At 37.2% G+C, this 25,514-nt stretch overlaps 1 protein-coding gene across 4 annotated transcripts in view; it reads right to left on the reverse strand.

The window, feature by feature from the left end:
• The window catches only part of VWA8 (von Willebrand factor A domain containing 8), a 424,992-nt gene that overhangs the window by 198,796 nt on the left and 200,682 nt on the right, over nucleotides 1–25,514 (reverse strand). For all 4 annotated transcript variants that reach the window (XR_004030158.1, XM_030813328.1, XM_030813329.1 and 1 more), the window contains one exon: nucleotides 20,034–20,110. Coding sequence is in view for 3 of the 4 variants with exons in the window: in XM_030813328.1 (XP_030669188.1) it covers nucleotides 20,034–20,110 (77 nt within the window). In the remaining variant the exon portion in view is untranslated. The remainder of the gene's footprint in view (nucleotides 1–20,033; nucleotides 20,111–25,514) is intronic.

Consider the following 25,514-nt stretch of genomic DNA (forward strand, 5'->3'; position numbering starts at 1 on the left):
GGGGTTTTCTAGATATACAATCATGTCATCTGCAAACAGGGACAATTTGACTTCCTCTTTTCCTAATTGAATACCCTTTATTTCCTTCTCCTGCCTGATTGCCCTGGCCAGAACTTCCAGCACTATGTTGAATAGGAGTGGTGAGAGAGGGCATCCCTGTCTTGTGCCAGTTTTCAAAGGCAATGCTTCCAGTTTTTACCCATTCAGTATGATACTGGCTGTGGGTTTTTCATAAATAGCTCTTATTATTTTGAGATACGTCCCATCAATACCTAACTTATTGACAGTTTTTAGCATGAAGCATTGTTGAATTTTGTCAAAGGCCTTTTCTGCATCTATTGAGATAATCATATGGTTTTTGTCGTTGGTTCTGTTTATATGCTGGACTACGTTTACTGATTTGCGTATGTTGAACCAGTCTTGCATCCCAGGGATGAAGCCCACTTGATCATGGTGGATGAGCTTTTTGATGTGCTGCTGGATTTGGTTTGCCAGTATTTTATTGAGGATTTCTGCATCGATGTTCATCAGGGATATTGGTCTAAAATTCTATTTTTTTGTTGTGTCTCTGCCAGGCTTTGGTATCAGGATGATGCTGGCCTCATAAAATGAATTAGGGAGGATTCCCTCTTTTTCTATTGATTGGAATAGTTTCAGAAGGAATGGTACCAGCTCCTCCTTGTACCTCTGGTAGAATTCGGCTGTGAATACATCTGGTGCTGGACTTTTTCTGGTTGGTAAGCTATTAATTATTGCCACAATTTCAGAGCCTGTTATTGGTCTATTCAGAGATTCAACTTCTTCCTGGTTTAGTCCTGGGAGGGTGTATGTGTTGAGGAATTTATCCATTTCTTCTAGATTTTCTAGTTTATTTGCATAGAGGTGTTTATAGTATTCTCTGATGGTAGTTTGTATTTCTGTGGGATCAGTGGTGATATCCCCTTTATCATTTTTTATTGCATCTATTTGATTCTTCTCTCTTTTCTTCTTTATTAGTCTTCCTAGTGATCTATCAATTTTGTTGATTTTTTCAAAAAACCAGCTCCTGGATTCATTGATTTTTTGAAGGGTTTTTTGTGTCTCTATCTCCTTCAGTTCTGCTCTGATCTTAGTTATTTCTTGCCTTCTGATGGTACTGCTACCAAAACAGAGATATAGACCAATGGAACAGAATAGAGCCCTCAGAAATAATGCCGCATATCTACAACTATCCGATCTTTGACAAACCTGACAAAAACAAGAAACGGGGAAAGGATTCCCTATTTAATAAATAGTGCTGAGAAAACAGGCTAGCCATATGTAGAAAGCTGAAACTGGATCCCTTCCTTACACCTTATACAAAAATTAATTCAAGATGGATTAAAGACTTACATGTTAGACCTAAAACCATAAAAACCCTAGGAGAAAATTTAGGCAATACCATTCAGGACATAGGCATGGACAAGGACTTCATGTTTAAAACACCAAAAGCAACGGCAACAAAAGCCAAAATTGACAAATGGGATCTAATTAAACTAAAGAGCTTCTGTACAGCAAAAGAAACTACCATCAGCGTGAACAGGCAACCTACAGAATGGGAGAAAATTTTTGCAATCTACTCATCTGACAGTGGGCTAATATCCAGAATCTACAAAGAACTCAAACAAATTTACAAGAAAAAAACAAACAACCCCATCAACAAGTGGGCAAAGGATATGAACAGACACTTCTCAAAAGAAGACATTTATACAGCCAAAAGACACATGAAAAAATGCTCATCATCACTGGCCATCAGAGAAATGCAAATCAAAACCACAACGAGATACCATCTCAGACCACTTAGAATGGCGATCATTAAAAAGTCAGGAAACAACAGGTGCTGGAGACGATGTGGGGAAATAGGAACACTTTTACACTGTTGGTGGGACTGTAAACTAGTTCAGCCATTGTGGAAGTCAGTGTGGCGATTCCTCAGGGATCTAGAACTAGAAATACCATTTGACCCAGCCATCCCATTACTGCGTACATACCCAAAGGACTATAAATCATGCTGCTATAAAGATACATGCACACATGTTTACTGCGGCACCATTCACAATAGCAAAAAGTTGGAACCAACCCAAATGTCCAACAATGATAGACTGGATTAAGAAAATGTGGCACGTATACACCATGGAATACTATGCATCCATAAAAAAGGATGAGTTCATGTCCTTTGTAGGGACATGGATGAAGCTGGAAACCATCATTCTCAGCAAACTATCGCAAGGACAAAAAACCAAACACTGCATGTTCTCACTCATAGGTGGGAAATGAACAGTGTGGTGGGAATTGAACAATGAGTACACTTGGACACAGGAAGGGGAACATCACACCCCGGGGCCTGTTGTGGGGAGGGGGAGGGGGGAGGGACAGCATTAGGAGATATACCTAATGCTAAATGACGAGTTAATGGGTGCAGCACACCAACATGGCACATGTATACATATGTAACAAACCTGCACGTTGTGCACAGGTACCCTAAAACTTAAAGTACAATAATAAAAAAAAAAGAAATACATTTTATAAGGCCATGGTTGCCATAGATACTGATTCATCTTACGGATCTGGGCAAAGTCAATTGAAAATCTTCTGCAAAAGGTTCACCATTCTAGATCCAATTAAGAACATCTGGCTGGGCATGGTGGCTCACATCTGTAATCCCAGCACTTTGGGAGGCCGAGGCAGGCAGGTCACAGAATCAAGAGATCGAGACCATCCTGGCCAACATGGTGAAACCCTGTCTCTACTAAAAATACAAAAATTAGCTGGGCGTGGTGGCACGTGCCTGTACTCCCAGCTACTCGGGAGGCTGAGGCAGAAGAACTGCTTGAACCCGGGAGGTGGAAGTTGCAGTGAGCCGAGATCATGCCACTAGACTCCAGCCTGGTGACAGAGCGAGACTCCATCTTAAACAACAACAACGGAGGGTGGAGCCAAGATGGCCGAATAGGAACAGCTCCAGTCTCCAGCTCCCAGCCCGAGCGACACAGAAGACGGGTGATTTCGGCATTTCTGCTTGAGGTACCGGTTTCATCTCACTAGGGAGTGCCAAACAGTGGGTGCAGGACAGTTGGTGAAGCGCAATGTGCGTGAGCCGAAGCAGGGCGAGGCATTGCCTCACTCAGGAAGGGCAAGGGGTCAGGGAGTTCCCTTTCCTAGTCAAAGAAAGGGGTAACAGATGGCACCTGGAATATCGGGTCAGTCCCATCCTAATACTGTGCTTTTCCAACGGGCCTGGAAAACAGCACACTAGGAGATTGTGTCCCGCACCTGGCTCGGAGGGTCCTATGCCCACGGAGTCTCGCTGATTGCTAGCACAGCAGTCTGAGATCAAGCTGCAAGGCGGCAGCGAGGCTGGGGGAGGGGCGCCCGCCATTGCCCAGGCTTGCTTAGGTAAGCAAAGCAGCCAGGAAGCTCAAACTGGGTGGAGCCCACCACAGCTCAAGGAGGCCTGCCTGCCTTTGTAGGCTCCAGCTCTGGGGGCAGGGCACAGACAAACAAAAAGTCAGCAGGAACCTCCACAGACTTAAATGTCCCTGTCTGACTGACAGCTTTGAAGAGAGTAGTGGTTCTTCCAGGACGCAGCTGGAGATCTGAGAACAGGCAGACTGCCTCCTAAAGTGGGTCCCTCACCCCTGAGCAGTCTAACTGGGAGGCACCCCCCCAGTAGGGACAGACTGACACCTCATTTGGCCGGGTACTCCTCTGAGACAAAACTTCCAGAGGAACTATCAGACAGCTGAATTTGTGGTCTCACGAAAATCCGCTGTTCTGCAGCCACCACTGCTGACACCCAGCCAAACAGGGTCTGGAGTGGACCTCTAGTAAACTCCAACAGACCTGCAGCTGAGGGTCTTGTCTGGTAGAAGGAAAACTAACAAACAGAAAGGACATCCACACCAAAAACCCATCTGTACATCACCATCATCAAAGACCAAAAGTAGATAAAACCACAAAGATGGGGAAAAAACAGAGCAGAAAAACTGGAAACTCTAAAAAGCAGAGCACCTCTCCTCCTCCAAAGGAACGCAATTCCTCACCAGCAATGGAACAAAGCTGGATGGAGGATGACTTTGATGAGTTGAGAGAAGAAGGCTTCAGACGATCAAACTACTCTGAGCTACAGGAGGAAATTCAAAACAATGGCAAAGAAGTTAAAAACTTTGAAAAAAAATTAGAAGAATGGATAACTAGAATAACCAATGGAGAGAAGGGCTTAAAGGAGCTGATGGAGCTGAAAGCCAAGTTTCGAGAACTACGCAAAGATTGCAGAAGCCTCAGTAGCAGATGTGATCACCTGGAAGAAAGGGTATCGCTGATGGAAGATGAAATGAATGAAATGAAGAGAGAAGGGAAGTTTAGAGAAAAAAGAATAAAAAGAAATGAACAAAGCCTCCAAGAAATTTGGGACTATGTGAAAAGACCAAACCTACGTCTGATTGGTGTACCTGAAAATGATGGGGAGAATGGAACCAAGTTGGAAAACACTCTGCAAGATATTATCCAGGAGAACTTCCCCAATCTAGCAAGGCAGGCCAACATTCAGATTCAGGAAATACAGAGAATGCCACAAAGATACTCCTCGAGAAGAGCAACTCCAAGACACATAATTGTCAGATTCACCAAAGTTGAAATGAAGGAAAAAATGTTAAGGGCGGCCAGAGAGAAAGGTCGGGTTACCCACAAAGGGAAGCCCATCAGACTAACAGCTGATCTCTCAGCAGAAACTCTACAAGCCAGAAGAGAGTGGGGGCCGATATTCAACATTCTTAAAGAAAAGAATTTTCAACCCAGAATTTCCTATCCAGCCAAACTAAGCTTCATAAGTGAAGGAGAAATAAAATACTTTACAGACAAGCAAATGCTGAGTGATTTTGTCACCACCAGGCCTGCCCTAAAAGAGCTCCTGAAGGAAGCACTAAACATGGAAAGGAACAACCGGTACCAGCCACTGCAAAAACACGCCAAATTGTAAAGACCATCGAAGCTAGGAAGAAACTGCAGCAACTAACGAGCAAAATAACCAACTAACATCATAATGACAGGATCAGATTCACACATAACAATATTAACGTTAAATGTAAATGGGCTAAATGCTCCAATTAAAAGACACAGACTGGCATACTGGATAAGGAGTCAGGACCCATCAGTGTGCTGTATTCAGGAAACCCATCTCACGTGCAGAGACACACATAGACTCCAAATAAAGGGATGGAGGAAGATTTATCAAGCAACTGGAAAACAAAAAATGGCAGGGGTTGCAATTCTAGTCTCTGATAAAATAGACTTTAAACCAACAAAGATCAAAAGAGACAAAGAAGGCCATTACATAATGGTAAAGGGATCAATTCAACAAGAAGAGCTAACTATCCTAAATATATATGCACCCAACACAGGAGCACCCAGATTCATAAAGCAAGTCCTGAGTGACCTACAAAGGGACTTAAACTCCCACACAATAATAATGGGAGATTTTAACACCCCACTGTCAACATTAGACAGATCAACAAGACAGAAAGTTAACAAGGATATCCAGGAATTGAACTCAGCTCTACATAAAGTGGACCTAATAGACATCTACAGAACTCTCCACCCCAAATCAACAGAATATACATTTTTTTCAGCACCAAGCCACACCTATTCCAAAATTGACCACATAGTTGGAAGTAAAGCTCTCCTCAGCAAATGTAAAAGAACAGAAATTATAACAAACTGTCTCTCAGACCACAGTGCAATCAAATTAGAACTCAGGATTAAGAAACTCACTCAAAACCGATCAACTACATGGAAACTGAACAACCTGCTCCTGAATGACTATTGGGTACATAATGAAATGAAGGCAGAAATAAAGATGTTCTTTTAAGCCAACTAGAACAAGGACACAACATACCAGAATCTCTGGGACACGTTCAAAGCAGTGTGTAGAGGGAAATTTACAGCACTAAATGCCCACAAGAGAAAGCAGGAAAGATCCAAAATTGACACCCTAACATCACAATTAAAAGAACTAGAAAAGCAAGAGCAAACACATTCAAAAGCTAGCAGAAGGCTAGAAATAACTAAAATCAGAGCAGAACTGAAGGAAATAGAGACACAAAAAACCCTTGAAAAAATTAATGAATCCAGGAGCTAGTTTTTTGAAAAGATCAACAAAATTGATAGACCGCTACCAAGACTAATAAAGAAGAAAAGAGAGAAGAATCAAACAGATGCAATAAAAAATGAAAAAGGGGATATCACCACCGATCCCACAGAAATGCAATCTACCATCAGAGAATACTACAAACACCTCTATGCAAATAAACTAGAAAATCTAGAAGAAATGGATAAATTCCTCGACAAATACACCCTCCCAAGACTAAATCAGGAATAAGTTGAATCTCTGAATAGACCATTAACAGGTTCTGAAATTGTGGCAATAATCAATAGCTTACCAACCAAAAACAGTCCAGGACCTGATGGATTCACAGCCGAATTCTACCAGAGGTACAAGGAGGAACTGGTACCATTCCTTCTGAAACTATTCCAATCGATAGAAAAAGGGGGAATCCTCCCTAACACATTTTATGAAGCCAGCATCGTCCTGATACCAAAGCCTGGCAGAGACATAACCAAAAAAGAGAATTTCAGACCAATATCCTTGATGAACATTGATGCAAAAATCCTCAATAAAATACTGGCAAACCGAATCCAGCAGCACATCAAAAAGCTTATCCACCATAATCAAGTGGGCTTCATCCCTGGGATGCAAGGCTGGTTCAACATATGCAAATCAATAAATGTAATCCAGCATATAAACAGAACCAAAGACAAAAACCACATGATTATCTCAATAGATGCAGAAAAGGCCTTTGAGAAAATTCAACAAGCCTTCATGCTAATAACTCTCAATAAATTAGGTATTGATGGGACGTATCTCAAAATTGTAAGAGCTATCTACAACAAACCCACAGCCAATATCATACTGAATGGGCAAAAACTGGAAGCATTCCCTCTGAAAACTGGCACAAGACAGGGATGCCCTGTCTCACCGCTCCTATTCAACATAGTGCTGGAAGTTCTGGCCAGAGCAATCAGGCAGGAGAAGGAAATAAAGGGTATTCAATTAGGAAAAGAGGAAGTCAAATTGTCCCTGTTTGCAGATGACATGATTGTATATCTAGAAAACCCCACTGTCTCAGCCCAAAATCTCCTTAAGCTGATTAGCAACTTCAGCAAAGTCTCAGGATACAAAATCAATGTACAAAAATCACAAGCATTCTTGTACACCAATAACAGACAAACAGAGAGCCAAATCATGAGTGAACTCCCATTCACAATTGCTTCAAAGAGAATAAAATACCTAGGAATCCAACTTACAAGGGATGTGAAGGACCTCTTCAAGGAGAACTACAAACCACTGCTCAATGAAATAAAAGAGGATACAAACAAGTGGAAGAACATTCCATGCTCATGGGTTGGAAGAATCAGTATCATGAAAATGGCCATACTGCCCAAGGTAATTTATAGATTCCCATCAAGCTACCAATGACTTTCTTCAAAGAATTGGAAAAAACTACTTTAAAGTTCATATGGAACCAAAAACGAGCCCGCGTCGCCAAGTCAATCCTAAGCCAAAAGAACAAAGCTGGAGGCATCATGCTACCTGACTTTAAACTATACTACAAGGCTACAGTAACCAAAACAGCATGGTACTGGTACCACAACAGAGACATAGATCAATGGAACAGAACAGAGCCCTCAGAAATGATGCCGCATATCTACAACTATCTGATCTTTGACTAACCTGACAAAAACAAGAAATGGGGAAAGGATTCTCTATTTAATAAATGGTGCTGGGAAAACTGGCTAGCCATATGTAGAAAGCTGAAACTGGATCCCTTCCTTACTCCTTATACAAAAATTAATTCAAGATGGATTAAAGACTTAAATGTTAGACCTAAAACCATTAAAATCCTACAAGAAAACCTAGGCAATACCATTCAGGACATAGGCATGGGCAAGGACTTCATGTCTAAAACACCAATAGCAATGGCAACAAAAGCCAAAATTGACAAATGGGATCTAATTAAACTAAAGAGCTTCTGCACAGCAAAAGAAACTACCATCAGAGTGAACTGGCAACCTACAGAATGGGAGAAAATTTTTGCAACCTACTCATCTGACAAAGGGCTAATATCCAGAATCTACAATGAACTGAAACAAATTTACAAGAAAAAAACAAACAACCCCATCAAAAAGTGGGCAAAGGACATGAACAGACACTTCTCAAAAGAAGACATTTATGCAGCCAAAAAACACATGAAGAAATGCTCATCATCACTGGCCATCAGAGAAATGCAAATCAAAACCACAGTGAGATACCATCTCACACCAGTTAGAATGGCCATCATTAAAAAATCAGGAAACAACAGGTGCTGGACAGGATGTGGAGAAATAGGAACACTTTTCCACTGTTGGTGGGACTGTAAACTAGTTCAATCATTGTGGAAGTCAGTGTGGCGATTCCTCAGGGATCTAGAACTAGAAATACCATTTGACCCAGCCATCCCATTACTGGGTATATACCCAAATGACTATAAATCATGCTGCTATAAAGATACATGCACACATATGTTTATTTGCCGCACTATTCACAATAGCAAAGAGTTGGAACCAACCCAAATGTCCAACAACAATAGACTGGATTAAGAAAATGTGGCACATATACACCATGGAATACTATGCAGCCATAAAAAATGATGAGTTCGTGTCCTTTGTAGGGATATGGATGAAACTGGAAAACATCATTCTCAGTAAACTATCGCAAGGACAAAAAACCAAACACCGCATGTTCTCACTCATAGGTGGGAATTGAACAATGAGAACTCATGGACACAGGAAGGGGAACATCGCACTCTGGGGACTGTTGTGGGGTGGGGGGAGGGGGGAGGGACAGCATTAGGAGATATACCTAATGCTAAATGACGAGTTAATGGGTGCAGGAAATCAACATGGCACATGGATACATATGTAACAAACCTGCACATTGTGCACATGTACCCTAAAACCTAAAGTATAATTTAAAAAACAACAACAACAACAAAAAAAGAAAGGAAGGAAGGAAAACATTTATGATTCACAGAAGGAGGCCGAATTATCAACATTAGCAGAAGGTTAAGAGAAATTGAAATCAACTCTCCCAAAATATTTTCAAATGTTCAAGACTTTAGTGGAAGAGGTCACTGCAGATATGCTGGAAATAGCAAGAGAACTAGAATTAGAAACCAAGCCTGAAGATGCAGGTGAATTGCTGCAACCTTGTGCTAAGACTTCATCAGATGAGGAATTGCTTATTGCTAAGACTTCATCAGATGAGGAATTGCTTATTGTGAATAAACAAAGAAAGTGGTTTCTTGAGATGGAATCCACTCTAGGTGAAAATCTTATGAACATTGTTGAAATGACAACAAAGTATGTAGAATGTTACATAAACATATTTGATTAAAAAAAAAAAACCAACTCAAGCAGCAGTACAGTACAGTGGTTAGAACACAGGGCTGAAGCCAGAATGTATGAAGCTAGCTGTGTGACCTCGGCCAAATTGTTTAACCTCTCTGTGCCTCAGCAGCTTCATTTGCAAGACAGAGACAGTAATGGTATTGATCTCATAGAGTTGTAGTGAGCAGTAACAAGTCACAGTTTGAAAACAACTTAGAACAGTGCCTGGCCACAGTAGCTGCTATGCAAATGTTAAATTAAAAAAAAATACAAAAATTTAAATCAATTTGGAGATCATCTAGAGGAGTCAAAAATTATTACAAACCTAAAGATCTACATGGAAAAGTAGAGGCACTGCCATAATTCACTTTTTAAAAAATTTAAAAAGGGGGGCACTAGAAGGCATTATTAATATGGAAACTACTGCCCAATTGCTAATAAAAATGTTTCCAAAACAGCCTTTTCAAATTTATAATGGGGAAGATGAGAAAGAGGGAGCAGCCTGGCTGTTCTGTGCAGCAGCTGACATTGGACAGGGCTCCAGTTCTCTAGTGCTCTTATCAGTGCTAAGAATGTTGTGATGACTCAATAATAATTTTTTCCAGGAGACTGCAGAAAAGCTTTTACGTTTTCTCTTTTCTGCCAGTATTTCTATGTGCTCTCTGGGACTTTGTGAATTTCAAAATTTATACTGTCACATTCAGTTTTTTTCAGCTTGAGGAGAGCCTCATATGTTGAATTATGCTGTGCTTTGTAAAGCATGTCATCATTCACTCCAGGATATTTGATTTTAAGAGGGCAGAATTTGCTAAACGGTTACTTCATTTGGTTTCACAAAGAAAAAAGTATAAAACTATGACAGAGGAAAGTAAGTGTTTTAACAATAACCATCCAAAATGCAATATTTTAATGACCTCAGTTGGTTAGAGCACTTATATAACAGTTAAAGATCTATTATATACATAGAATTAACCTTAATTCTAAAACAAGCATCAGTACTCCTCAGTAGGCATGGCTGACCACAGGGGAGCTTGACCTGGAAGTTTCAGATGAAATTAGCACATATCAAGTCATTTAAACAAATACTTACTGGACATCTGCTGTGAATTAAGAACCACATAAAGTACCTGCCTCATGATTGGTAGATCACCCACAGGAGTTACTGTTAACTTCTCTTTTCCCCCCACCCTCCGCATAGTTATAAAGGCTAAAATTGGCCCTGTAAACCTATTTCAATATGTCCCTTCTTTCCACTCTCATTGTCAGTATGTTTGCTCAGCACCAACAATATGATCTGGATCACCTCCTAGTGTTTTCTGTGATTCAATCCTGCCTGTTTTCAATAACCATAATGCTGCTTTCTCTGTGCTCCACTTAGAAAACTCCTACTTACCCCTTAAGACTCAGTTTGAGCGCTACCTTCTCCATATCACCTTCTACCATATCACAGACATGTATTCTGAGAGTTCAGTGTCCCTCCTCAAGGCTCCCATGGCACCTGCACATGCTCTATCATAGCTTATATACAATAACTGTACCATAAATGTTGATGCATTTTCACCACTGACAAGCAAGCTGTACTAGGTCAAGATGGATATCATCATCTATACGTCATCCAGTGCCTAAAACAGACACTGCCAAACAAAATGAATAGATATTAGGTGAATGAATTAACATATAGTGAATAAACCAGGTTCTTGCCCTCAAAAAGTTCCCTATTTAGTTGGAAAGGCATGATTGGGCAAAGAGGAGGGGATGGAAATAAGATATAGAAACTACTACAGTGCAAACCAATGTTTGATAAGACAGTAGGGTATACGGCAAGAAGCTAACGCTTATTATGCTGCCTAAATGTTTAGGTATCTAAAGGTGCCAGATACTGTGGTTGGCCCATTGCACACATTCTCTCATTTATTCCTCACAACAACCCTGCAAGGTATTATTATTTCAATTTGATAGGCAGGGAAATTAAGACTCAAGGAGTTCAGGGCCCAGAAAGGTTAGTGAAGACTGGATTTGATCTCTAAAACCCACGCCCTTTCTATCACAATGGTACAAATTCAATTCTGTGGAGTGTCAGAGGAGGGAACAAACAGTAACACCCAGAATGAAGAAAAATCACAAAAGGTTTTATGTAGAAGTAACAGTGGACCAAATCTTGAAGGGTTGGGGGAGAACGGAGCTACATTTTAGATGGAGGAATAAAGAAGGCATGCATACAAATTCAAAACTTATGAGTAGGACACTGAATAGTCTGGAGTAAATTGAGAATATCTGCAGAAAATCTCACTGAAAGAGAAACTTGGGGCTATCCTGGGAGACCTGGGAACTCCCAATCTAAACACCACTATTAGAAAAATAACCAAGAGCACAGGTCATGTTAATGATTGGACCTGTGCTGTCCTCTTCAATTATGAAGGATAGCAAATAAAAAAAACTCTGGCAGTATAAGTATTTCAGAGCCCTAAAATAAGTCTGACTTTAATCTTGTCTAAAATCTTAATTTTAGACATGTATTTTTAACCAAGGAGGAAATACAGCTATAGAAGTTAACATATTCAAGTGTCCTCTTAATGTCAAATTAACATAACATCATAGAAAAACAAGTAAATAGATTCACTTCACAAATGGGAGCCATATATTCTCTTCTGTTTTAAATGTATACTTTCAAAAGTAATTACTTTCATTAATCTTTTAAATTACCTATATCATTCTCTCCAGACATCTTGATTTTAACTAAATCCATGAATTGCCCAGCTTGCTGGCTTTATGAAATCTGATCATCAAAATATAACATGGCCATATTTAAAAGTACACTGGTTGTGTTTTATTTGTGTATGTTTGCTGACAGTTTTACTTATCAAGACTATGTTTTGAATGGCCCTTATAACTAATTTGTTCAAATGACATTCATAAACTAAGTGTGACTGATTATTTAGATGGTAACATCACAAATCCATTGAAAGGAATCTAAAATAAACGAAGATCTTAAGTGGATTATCCATAGATTAGAGAAGTCTTAAACATTCTTTATAGACTGCCTTTTTTAGGTCTTTTAGACATATGTTTCTCTTAAGGCAATTTTATGAGCTAAAATGTTATAGCAAATGTAGCCCTAAAACTGTATATAAAATGTTATGGCAAACATAGCCCTAAAGCTGTATATAATAAATAAAAAATTCCCACACTGAAATTAGTAGGTCAGTCTAGTTAATAAAAAATGTTCAATGTATGTATTTTTTTTTATTTTAAATTTTTGTAGGTACTAATATGGTTTGGCTGTGAACCCACCCAAATCTCATCTTGAATTCCCACATGTTGTGGGAGGGACCCAGTGGGAGCTAAATGAATCATGGGGGCAGGTCTTTCCTGTGCTGTTCTCGTGATAGTAAGTCTCAAGAGATCTGATGGTTTTAAAAAGGGGAGTTTCCCTGCACAAGCTCTCTTCTCTTGTCTGCCATCATGTGAGACATGCTGTTTGCCTTCCGCCATGATTGTGAGGCCTCTCCAGCCACATGGAACTGTAAGTCCAATAAACCTGTAAATTGCCCAGTCTTAGGTATGTCTTTACCAGCAGCATGAAAACAGACTAATACAGGTACATAGTAGGTGTGTATATTTATGGTGTACATGAGATATTTTGATACAAGCATGCAGTGCATAATAATCACATCAGGGTAGATGGGGTATCTATTACTTCAAGCATTTATCCTTTGGGTTACAAACTATCCAATTATACTCTTCTAGTTAGTTTTAAATGTATTTTAAAATTAAATTATTTTTGGCTATAATCACCCTGTTGTGTGGGCAAATACTACATCATATGTATTCTATCTAACTATATTTTTGTACTTATTAACCATACCTACTTCCGCAACACCCCACTATTCTTCCTAGCCTCTGGTGACCATGCTTCTGCTCTCTATCTCCATGAGTTCAATTGTTTTAATTTTTAGCTCTTACAAATGAGTGAAAACATGTGAAGTTTGTCTTTCTGTGCCTGGCTTATTTCACTTAACATAATGACCTCCAGTTGCACCCATGTTTTTGCAAATGACAGGATCTCATTCTTTTTTTATGGCCGAATAGTACTCTATTGTGTATATATATCACATTTTCTTTTTCCATTCATCTGTTGACGGACCCTTAGGTTGCTTCTTCCAAATTTTGGCTATTGTAAATAATGCTGCAGTAAACATAAGAGTGCAGATGTCTCTTCAATATACTGATTTCCTTTCTTGTGGGTATATACCCAGCAGTGGGATTGTTGGTTCCTATGGTAGCTCAATTTTTAGTTTTTTGAGGAACCTCCAAACTGTTCTCCATAGTGGTTGTACTAATTCACATTCCCACTAACAGCATACAAGGGTTCCCTTTTCTCCACATCTTCATCAGCATTTGCTATTGACTGACTTTTGGATACAAGCCGTTTTAACTGGGTAATATATATATTTTAAACAGAAATCGAGACTTTTCACTTTCAACTTTACATAATAAATAACCAATATTGTTGGAGATACTTAGGGCCCTTGTTAAAATGAATATTTTATTTGTAATACTATTGTCAATCAATAATATAGTAATGGGTACTATAAAATATAAATATTTAGCTTTGAAATTTTTATTATATTTTCAATTTAGGAATTTTTTTCATAGATAATGTATCTATACTTTTATCTAGCCACTTTCAGAATTACTATAGAATATAAATCAGCAACATGCAACTCTTTACAATTTATGGATCGTTTGTTATTTTGTAACAAATGGTTAGTATTAAAGACATTCTAGGCAGAAAGTAAGGCATGGGATCTCTAATCCTTTAAACTTTTAAAAGCATTGTGAATACTGTCTTCTTTTTGCCCAATGAAAGATATTCAAATACAGAGCTAAGAAAGATATTATTATAAAAATGACCCCAACTGCTCCTTTTAGAGATGAAAAAACTGAGACCCAAAAAAAGGCTCAAAAATATATAGCTTCAAATGAGCATACTATAAATTAAAGATTGAAAATCAATGATTTAGGCATTCACATCAAAAAGCTTTTAAAAAGAACAACACATGAAATCGAACGAAAACAAAAGGAAGGGTATAATAAAGATAAAATCAGAAATTATTGAAATAGAAACAAAACATACAAAAGAGACTTTCAACAACGCCAAAAGTTGGTTCTTTGACCAATAATATTAATAAACCCCTGGCAAAACTGATTGAGAAGGCAAACAGCCAATACCAGGTGTAAAAATGGGAATCTCATTACTAAGGACATTAAAATATCATAAGGTGATACTCTAAATAACTTTATGCCAATAATTGGAGGGGAACAGATCCTAAAACAACATTTATCAAAGCTTCTCATGGCTAATAAACATGAATCCACAACTAAAAAGCCTGCTTATAAAGATAATGGTGGTAACATACACCTAGAAATAATTATTAACACTTGTTATATTTCATTGTCTCCTTTTTTGCTGGTTAAGTAATGACCATAATCTAAAATTAGAATTGACTGAGGCAGTTCAGCCTAATATATCTTTCTAAAAATATATTTTGTTGTTCAAAATAAGGGAATGGAGAAACTGCCCTCATGATACAAAGAAACTCTCACGTAAAACGACTTTCTTTTTCCTAGGGTATTATCTTGATAGCTGATTTTAATTTCCAAAGCTATCCTTAAAGAAAAAATTGGTTTTTGGCTTATTTTAAAATATTAAATTTAAATTCACTTGTTTTCACTTTAAATTGATAGTATATACTTATATGGCATCGTATATACATCTCCATGGTGAAGTGATTCTCATGAAAAGTGACTTCCTCTTTTCTGGAGTATAAATTTCAATGACATTTTCAACTTTTGAAGCCATCTTTAAGAAAAAAAGTTTTTTCCTTATTTTAAAATATTAAATTTAAATTCATTTGTTTTGCTCTAAATTGATACTATACACTTAAGTAGCATCTGTATATACATTAAAACTGTCAAGTAATAAAATGTTTTTAAAGGAACCCACACTCTACAGTAGGAGGTAAACACTATGCAATCAAAACAGCACAAATTCTGCTAAGAATGAACTGCAATGCTCACTTATCATCCTTAAATATAAAATATTGGTCTTGCTATGTACCCTGTAACTCAAAAGTCAGAATTATGATATGTTATAAATAGAAATTATTCAAGTGAGAACTAGCAAACTAGTTGAAAATTCTGATTCTTTCATTATATTTCCAATTTTATCCATGTGTGAGGAAAAACTAACTGAATAGCTTAAAGGAGAGGAAAAAAAAATGAGAGTGCTTCAGATTCAGGGGAACACAGAAGATTGAAATAATTACAAGTAAGAACAGTATTACAGCTCCTGTAGGATTATGTTTCTTATTTCTTCCTATACCTCCTATAATACACAGCCTCATAGTTTTAATGTGACAAATATTTAAAAATTTTTTGAGTTGAAAGTCCTAGGTTTATATAATACATCATTCCTACAAAGAACCATGAGAAGATATAAAAGTAGTGTGGTAAAGATTTGGATGAAGCTGGAGTAAAAGAACCAGTATTAGTCTTCTTTTTAAAAAATAATTACAAAAAATGTGGCACATATACACTATGGAATACTATGCAGCCATAAAAAATGATGAGTTCATGTCCTTTGTAGGGACATGGATGAAACTGGAAACCATCATTCTCAGTAAACTATCGCAAGGACAAAAAACCAAACACCACATGTTCTCACTCATAGGTGGGAATTGAACAATGAGAACTCATGGACACAGGAAGGGGAACATCACACTCCAAGGACTGTTGTGGGGTGGGGGGAGGGGGGAGGGATAGCATTAGGAGATATACCTAATGCTAAATGACGAGTTAATGGGTGCAGCAAACCAACACGGCACATGGATACATATGTAACAAACCTGCACATTGTGCACATGTACCCTAAAACCTAAAGTATAATAAAATAAAAAAAATAAAAATAAAAAATAATTACAACCTTTATTTTAGATTCAGGGGGTACATGTGAAGGTTTGTTACATGGCTATATCGTGTGATCCTGAGGTTTAGGGTATGACTGATCCTGCCACCTACACAGTAAACATAGTAACCAATTGTTAGTTTTCAATCCTTGCTCCTCTCCTTCTCTCTGCCCTTTAGCAGTCCCCAGTATCCATTGTTGCCATCTTTATGTCCATGGATACTCAATGTTTAGCTCTCACTTATAAGAGAGAACATGTAAGATCCTATGTTCTTAAAGCACTAGAAAAGGCTAGAAATTTTCTGAAATATGTGGTTGACCTATATAAAATTTGGGAAATGAAATGATGGGTGATAGAAGAAAGAAACATGGAAAGTTGGGAGTGGGAATGTGGGGGACAAGTAATATGACAATGAGAAGAGGGCTTTCTACGGAACAAATTCTTAACATTTAATGCCTAACATATTGAGAAGAATTATATTTAGCTTGGCCAATTCATGCATCTAGCTTTGTAATTACAATTCTCTAATATTGGCAGAAATGATGGTAGCATAAAATCAGGATTAAAAATGTATTGTAAACAACAAAGAAGAATACCTTCTATTTCCAAATAATGTAGAATGAACACTATATAGCAGAGATACTGAGGATATTGAGGGTGATGTTGAGGTAGATGAAGATAAGGGGAAGAATTTACTATGACGGAAGCTCATCATCTCACAAGTATGAAACAGATAACCTTCAGTTCCATTTCAAACAGCCATCAACAAGTTAAAAGTATTTGAAGAAATAATGGTGTCTGTTGACCTTGTTACATACTATTAACAATAGCAAATTTAAAATTTGCATATATTCCGTTAAATTAATTTATTCCTAAATATATTCTTTATACTACTGTAAACAGTATTTTTAAATTTTTTCTCATCGCTATAGATATATATGGAATATATATATGGAATACAATTGAGTTTTGTACATTTTCCTTGTATCTTATGACCTTGCTTAACTTGTTTATTAGTTCTAACACTTTTTTTATATGTTTCTTAAGATTTTTTTATATACACATTCATGCAATTGTGTCATCTATAAATAACACGTATGCCATTTATTAAGTTTTCTTGCTTTATTGTGCTAGCTGGCACCTCCAGCATAATATGAGTTGTTAATATTCTTGTCTTTTCTCCTAATCATGAGAAAAACGTTTAGTTTTTCATTTTTAAATATGAAGTTTAGCTATAGGCTTTTTATAGATGCCTCTTATTTGATTGAGGAAGTTTCCTGATATTTGTAGTTTATGTGATATTTTATCATGAATGGATATTGAATTTTCTCAAATGATTTTTCTGGCAGCAATTAGAGGATCATATGGTTTTTTATTTATTCTGTAAATGTGTTATATTATTTGATTTTTAAATGTTAAGCCAGCCTTGCATTCCTGAGATAAAACCTCCTTGGTTATGACATATTATCCTTTTTATATATTGTTGAATTTGATTTGTTAACATTTGTTAAAAATTTTTGCATCTATGTTCATAGGAAATTCTGAATTGTAATTTTATTTTTTTGTATTATACAGGTCTGCTGATAAAAAACACTCTCAGTTTTTGTCTGAAAATGTCATTATTTTGCCTTCTGAAGAATATTTTTGCCAAATATACTAATATATACTGATTTTTTTTTCTTTCAGCACTTCAATTGAATTGTGGTTCATATTTATTTCTCAGGAGAAGTTGGCAGTCACTTTTATCATTGTTCCCCTATAGGTAATATGTCTTTTATCCTCTGGCAATTTTAAAGATTTTTCTCTTGGTTTTTAGCAATTTGATTATATGCCATGTAGTGTTTTATTGTTTATTCTGCTTGAAGTTCATTGAGCTTCCTGGATTGGTGATGTTATCTTTTTTATCAAATTTGAGAATTTTCCTACCATTATTTCTTCAAATATTTTTCTGTCCCATTTTTTTCTCCTCTCTTTTGAGACTACAATTGTGTGTATGTGAAGCTGCTTTTTTAGGGTTGTCATTTTACACTAAGAATTTCCAATTATTCTGTCATTATGTTCATTTTTCTCCCTTTAAATGTTTGAATCTATTTACGGCAACTGTTTTATAGTCCTTGTCTGCTAATTCCATTATCTTGTCATTTTTAGTCTATTTCTACTGACCAATTTTCCTGCTTTTTTTGTATGTCTAGTCATTTCCTATTGAATGCTTGACTCAATGAATGTTATGTTGCTGAGTGTTTGGATTTTGTGGTCTTCTTGGTTGAGTGTTAAGTTTTGTTCAGGTATGAAGTCAATTTACTGTTGAATCACCTGATTTTTTTCAAGGTATTCCTCCCTACCTCCCCAAATACCCATTATTTTTATTTTTAAAGCCATTTTGTAGGAGACAAAACTTCCAAAATAATATTAAGTAGTAAGCATCCTTCTTTATCAGGGCTTAGTTTCAAAATTTGTAAGGATAGGCATGGAGTAACTCTTACTTTAGGGATAGATCGTCCTACTTCTAAACATAGACTTTATAAGATAAATACCCTTCTGAATACCAGGGGTATTTAATGAAGGAACTCTGGTAGTTGTTCAGCTCAAAGATACCTAGTAGTTTTTCTTTTCCTAGTGTTTGTGAATTTTGTTCAGTTTTATAGTTTTTATTGTGGTAGGGCTAATCTGGTACCACTACCCTGTCATGCTCAGAGGTATAAATCCCAAAAGGCAGTTTTTCACCATATCTCAGCTTTCCCTGGGTCCTTTCCTCTTTCTCCTTTGACCCACTAACTCTGCCCTTTATTCTCCTACAATTCTCTCTCAAGAACTGATAATCACTTAGTGAAAAGACCCAGACCAGAAACTAACTCTTATAACTCAATTCAATGCTCTATTATACTATATATTTTTTACTTCCTAGGATTAAAACAATAACAATCTAAGTTAGCTTTAAGTTGTTCATTACTTGATATATTTCTTGACTTATCTATTTTGTTTTTGGTGGATCTGTCATTTATATTTTATTTTTTAAAAATTAGAACAGGTTCACTCATAAAGCTAAAAATGACCCATATTGAGAAAAACTATTTGATTAAAAGCTGAACCAGCATTCTAACCATACAAAATTATCTAAAAAGTAACTTTAAGGAAGGCAAGGAGACAACTAATAACATACTTCTTTCAGATTTCTGGGTTCCTTATCACATACCTGAGATTCATATAGTTTATTATTTCTCCTTGTGAGCTATTTTAGCTGCTTGTGAGAGAATAGGCTTAGATCCTACATGTTTTTCTTCTAACTTAAGAGCCTTTATGTTGATGAGATCTGTTCCTAGAATGTAATGTTCATCACTCTCTGTCCACAGAATATCTATTAATTCATGTTTATAAAGCATTACTTTAAAAATAAATTCTGCATGGTTTTATTACCTTTAAAGGAGAGAAGAGATAAAAGCAAGAGGAACAGAAATAAAACTGGCTTATAAAATGGGCCTTTAAGAAAGTATTTTTAAATTGTACCAGGAGGGAAACAAATGATTAAATGAGATTTTTAAGAGGTTGTGGGTCTAACAGTCTTACCTGTGTAGTTGAATATATTCTCGGGGTCTGTTGAGCAGGTGAAGGAATCTGTCAACAATCTTGTTTTTTCCTACACCCTGTAATTACACAGAAAACATTAAACAAAAAGAGGCTATTTTCTGGAGATAAGCTTATGCCAAACCAGAAGAATCTTTTACCAAAACCTGCTTTCTCACCTTTTTACTGTTTTAGTTTATTGTTCATGAAAACCAAACTGGCAAACATATACGGAATATCTCCTATGACATAAGGGTTTAAAAAATTTATTTCTAAACATACTAGTTCTAAGTCATTCTTATTTGAAAGGAAATCCATAAATTTGCCTCCTACATATTGACTTTTTGGTTCTGTAAATTTACACTGAAGTCTAGGCATCACAGCAGATGCCTATAGTATTAACTATTTCAGATTTGAAGAATGTCATCAAAGGTGATCAAGTAAGTATAAAACAATGGTCTTTCTAATCAGTTCTTCAGAATTATGATTCTCAGTTACAGAAAGGTAAATATAATACTGTACTTTTTCTATTCGAATCAAACACTCATTTCTTCTCCTTTTATGCCACTTTCCAGTCCTTTAAAACCTTGGAAACCTAAATTTAAAACCAAGGTGTATTAATAAAACTCAACTATATGTGCTCTTCCTAGAAATGCCCTCATTTCCTTACCACTTACTGGTGCTGAGAGTTGCTATCCTTTTGTAGAAGACAGACTGTTAAAAATGGAATCCACCCCCATGCTATTTCCCTATTTCAAAGTTTTCACTTAGAGTTGAAATACAATTAATGGGGTGTAAATCTTTTAACAAGTAGGTTGTGTGGAAAGAGTTATAGTTTAAAAGCTGACTTCATATCATACATGCTAGCAAAAATAACTCTTACTGATTCTTATATGGGTTGAGCATCCCTAATCCAAAAATCTGAAACCCCAAATGCTCCAAATTCTGAAACTTTTTGAGTACCAACAAGATGCTCAAAGGTCATGCTCAGTAGAAATGCTCATTGGAGCACTTCAGATTTTGGATTTTTAGATTAGGGATGCTCCACTGGTATGTATATGCAAATACTCTAAAATGTGAAATGCTTCTGGTTCCAAGCATTTCAGATAAGGGACACTTAACCTATACTGTGCCAGGCTGTAGGGTAAGTATTTTCATGGGTTATTTCATTTAATCATCACAACAGTCCCATGAGGTAGGCATTAAAATTATTTCAACCTCGCAAATCAAGAAACCAAGGCTCAGAGGTAAGCACTGTGCACACAGTCACACACAGGTAATTCTAGTGAAACCAGGACTCACATCCAGGTAATTCTAGTGAAACCAGGACTCACATCCAGGTCTATATGATTCTGATGGTCATAATTATAGTCCCTGCATTATGGAATATCTTTCTTTCAGTTTGAAATTGATTTTGGTAATCTGGGCCTTAAGTTATCTCCTTCCTCACTTCTAGGTCCATCCTAAAGAAATAATTAGGCAGACTGGGGCAATGCATGGTATACAGGAACAATAGCAGAAGCCCAATAGGGAAGCAGGTATTTTTACTGGTATTTTTACTACGTATGCAAACATCTTGTGAAGAAAAGCATTCTACAAACATCAAGGATAGAAATTCAAATCAACTGAAATGGTATTTATTGAGTGCCACAGGGGGTAGAAACCACGTCTGTTTTGCTTATCACTATATCCCCAGAGCTCAGCACAGTGCCTGAGAGTGCATTCGATAAATATTTGTCAAGTGAATAAACGAATAAAGGGAGTTTGGAAAGTACTGGAAAAGGAGTGAGGATTCTGGTAAAACATAAATGGTGACCATGTTAATAAGGATGCTGAAATTATGGACTTATAAAAGAAGAACGGGCCAGGCACATGACTCACACCAGTAATCCCAGAGATTTGGGTGGCTTAAGTGAGAGGATCACTTGAGCCCAGGAGTTCCAGATCAGCCTGGGCAACACAGTGAGGCCTCATCTCTATAAAAACAAACAAAACAAACAAACAAACAAACAAAAAATTAGCCAGTCATGGTGGCACATGTCTGTAGTCCTAGCTACTCGGGAGGCTGAGGTGGAAGGATCTCTTGAACCTAGGAATTTGAGGCTGCAGTGAGCTATGATCACACCACTACATTACAGCCTGGTGATGGAGCAAGACTCCACCTGTAAAAATAAATAAATAAATAAATAGATAGATAGATAGATAGATAGATAGATAGATAGATACATAGATAGATAGATAGATAAAGTGGGATAAATTTTAAAAGTGATTTATTTCGCCTACAGAAGATTCAAGGTTATCGGAGCTGAATGTCAAACTGACAAATTCACTAAAGTTAGAACAATGGATCATTTCATCTTCTAGGAATCTTTCAGTATCTAATTGGATTTCACCCAAAATAGTTTCAAGCCTAGCATAGAAGCACAAAGGAGGAAAATAACATTTGCACGTTTGTATGTAAATTACAACTGGTATGTAAACTTTAAATGGCGTGTGATCATAAATATAAATTTTTAAATAGATAAATTCAGATGAGTAAAATGTCTGTATTAATATATTAGTTCTGTTAAATTCAGCAATCCTAGAAAAAGCAGACATCATAAATGCATTACAATGTCAGAAATACAAAGGATTTCCTGGAAGAAATGTCATGAAAACGTGCTTTCAGGGAGTTCCTCCTCCCTCCCCACCTCTAAAGTTATTAAATAGCCATGCTTATTCAAATTCCTCCTGAGCAAGGCACGATTTAGGAGTCACAAGTCCCATAAATGTAGTTTGAGATGTGGAGTCCCAGCTGCCACTGAGGAGCTCTTTTGCTGTGTCTCTTTAAATGTTGGAGTCTCCAGAACCCCAACCTCAGCTGTCTTGCTCCATATGCTCCCTCTCCCGTGACCTCAGTCATCACATACAGCTCACACTTCTTTTCTAAGCTTCATTCGATATCCCCTATTCTTAACCATCAACTGAACTTCTGAAACAGATGCTTATCATCCTTCCACCCAAACCTACTTTTTTCTCTTTTCAACCCCCATATAACAGCATAGCCACGTACTCAGCTGCTCAATAAAAGAATGCTAGAATATTTTTGATGGCTTCATTTTTTCCCCTCTGCAAAATGTCATTAGGATCTTTACAGTCCCTACCTGCAAAACTTTTAGTTTTATTCTTTCCCTCCATTCCTTCTGTCTCCTTCATTCCTCTTTCCCTTCCAACATTTTCTCCCTCCCTCCCTTCTTTTCTCCCTCTCTCACTTCCTTGCCTAACTCATCAATTATTTGAGCACCTAATATTACAGCACTGTACTAGCTGAGCTGGATATAACAGTAAAGAAAACAGCTACAGCCTCTTACCATATTCACAGCTTACAGTCTAGGAGGGAACACAGACAACACATATAACAGATAGTGTCCTCATATGACAATCCAACATGCTTGAAGATTTAACGTAAGGGCTCAGGAAGGCCGACTGCACAGTTATGTTTAGATTGAGATATCAAGGAATTAAAGAGGTACAGGGAAAGATGAGAAAGGGGAGTGTTACAGGTAGAACAGTATGTGTCAAGACTCTTGGGTAACAGTCAGTTGGAGAGCTGGACAGGTATGCAAGAAGTCAGAAGCTAGAGAAACACGAGAAAGGGAGTGGTAAGAAACCAGGCTAGAAAGGTACATGGGGTTTAAGTCTGGCTAAGCCCTGGAAGCCACTTAAAAGAGTTAGAACTGTTTCCTCAAAGCACCAAGAAGCCACTGAAGTAAAGGAATAATACAATCAGATTTTCAGTTTTAGAAAATTGCTCTGATGGAATTGGTACGGTGGAGTCTGGTAGAGAGCAGAAGAGAAAGCAAAGGAAAGCAGTTTGAAATTCCTTTAAAATTCAAGCAGGAGATGATGGTGGTCTAAACTATGGGATAGAGAGAAATGAATAGATTTAAGAGATATTTAGGAAAAGGAACCGACAGGACTTAATGAGGGCCTGGAGTTAAGGATGAGGAGATGAAGAAGTGAAAGTTTCTGTCTTAGGCAATAGAGTGGCAGGTCACAGAAGAAACAGGGGAGGAGAACTGAATTAGCTGGGTGGGGGAGGGAAGTCTAGTTATAAAAGGCAGTTTAATTTTGGATATGTTTACTTTGAAGTGTCTGCTTCCCATATCTGCTCCTTCCTCTCCAATTCACTGTCTCAGCTCAAGGGTAGCTCATCCCCTCCCCAGACTACTGGAAAGGGACTAATTTGGTTTGGTTTCCCACCTCCAGATTTACAACAAGACAATCCCCAGTTTGTTTAGTTATTTTTCTAAAACAGAGATCTCATCAAGTTGCTTACTACTGCATTTTAAGAAGCTCTGATAATTCCTTCGAGGAAATGCTGAAAGCATCATCTAGGAAAGAATTTCTGTAAATATCCTGAGCAAAATGAAACAGTTATAATGACTTGTTCCTTCTAATCACAGTTTTTGCCTAGAATAGAGAATCCTCAGGATTATTTTAATTGAATAAATACATAAATAGTATCTTATTTTTCCATTATAAAGTTACACATGCTCATTTTTCCCACTGGGAAACTTAGAAAACAATAATCATCCAATGTCCAGCTGCTTAAAAAATCTGCTAACATTTTCATTTTGTTCCTATATATATTTATCTTTACTTACTAAAAATTCCATTTATATGTAATTTGTATCCTTTAGTAAAAATCAACATGAAATAGATAAATTTTTACATCATTAACTCTTATTGAGAATATTTAGTAAGTGAAAATTTGATATAGGAGAAGAGCTCCTGTATCAAATTTTATATATAGAACTCCTAAAAAATAAAAATTATCTCATGAGAATGACGCTAACATTTATCATTACTGTTCTGCCGGACTGTGCTCTTCATGATGACGTACTGGCCAGAAGGATTTTCGCAGAAGCAGGAGTAGGGCAGCCCTTTCACTACCGGGTTAGGAGAAGTAGGAATTATGTGAAGCCCCACAGACAGGAGTCAAACCAAGGAGAGGAAGTAAACATACTTCTAGTTTCTGAGAGAAAAGCTCAGGGACCATGACTTTAAGAATTCTGAGGGATTCTGGGACTCTTATAACTTCCTCAGGTTTATTATTTTAGTTACCCTGTTTCCTCAGAGAGATTAGCAGTAAAATTCTTTACAGCAAAGGGACTTTGGGGCTTTTCTTCCTGGACAAGAAAAAAATACAGAACGTACAAAACTCTATCCATGTTCCATCAAAGGAGGAGAGAAAGAAAGAAATAGAGTAGGAGAAAAAAGCTAAAAGGGAATAGAAAACAGGCAAAGAGAAAATTAGTCTAGGAATGGGATTTGGACTAAATGTTGGGACTCGAATGCTGAAGGATTTGTGACAGGCCTTGAGGGATCCCTGCAACAGCAGATAAATTTGCAAGCACGCTCATCAGCCCTCTGTGAGTCTCACTCAAACAAGTTCCTTTCAGCCACTGTCTCCTAAAAATTACCTTTCCATATCCATATCTT

The sequence above is a fragment of the Nomascus leucogenys genome, chromosome 5 (assembly GCF_006542625.1).
Source record: "Nomascus leucogenys isolate Asia chromosome 5, Asia_NLE_v1, whole genome shotgun sequence".
Lineage (NCBI taxonomy): Eukaryota > Metazoa > Chordata > Mammalia > Primates > Hylobatidae > Nomascus > Nomascus leucogenys.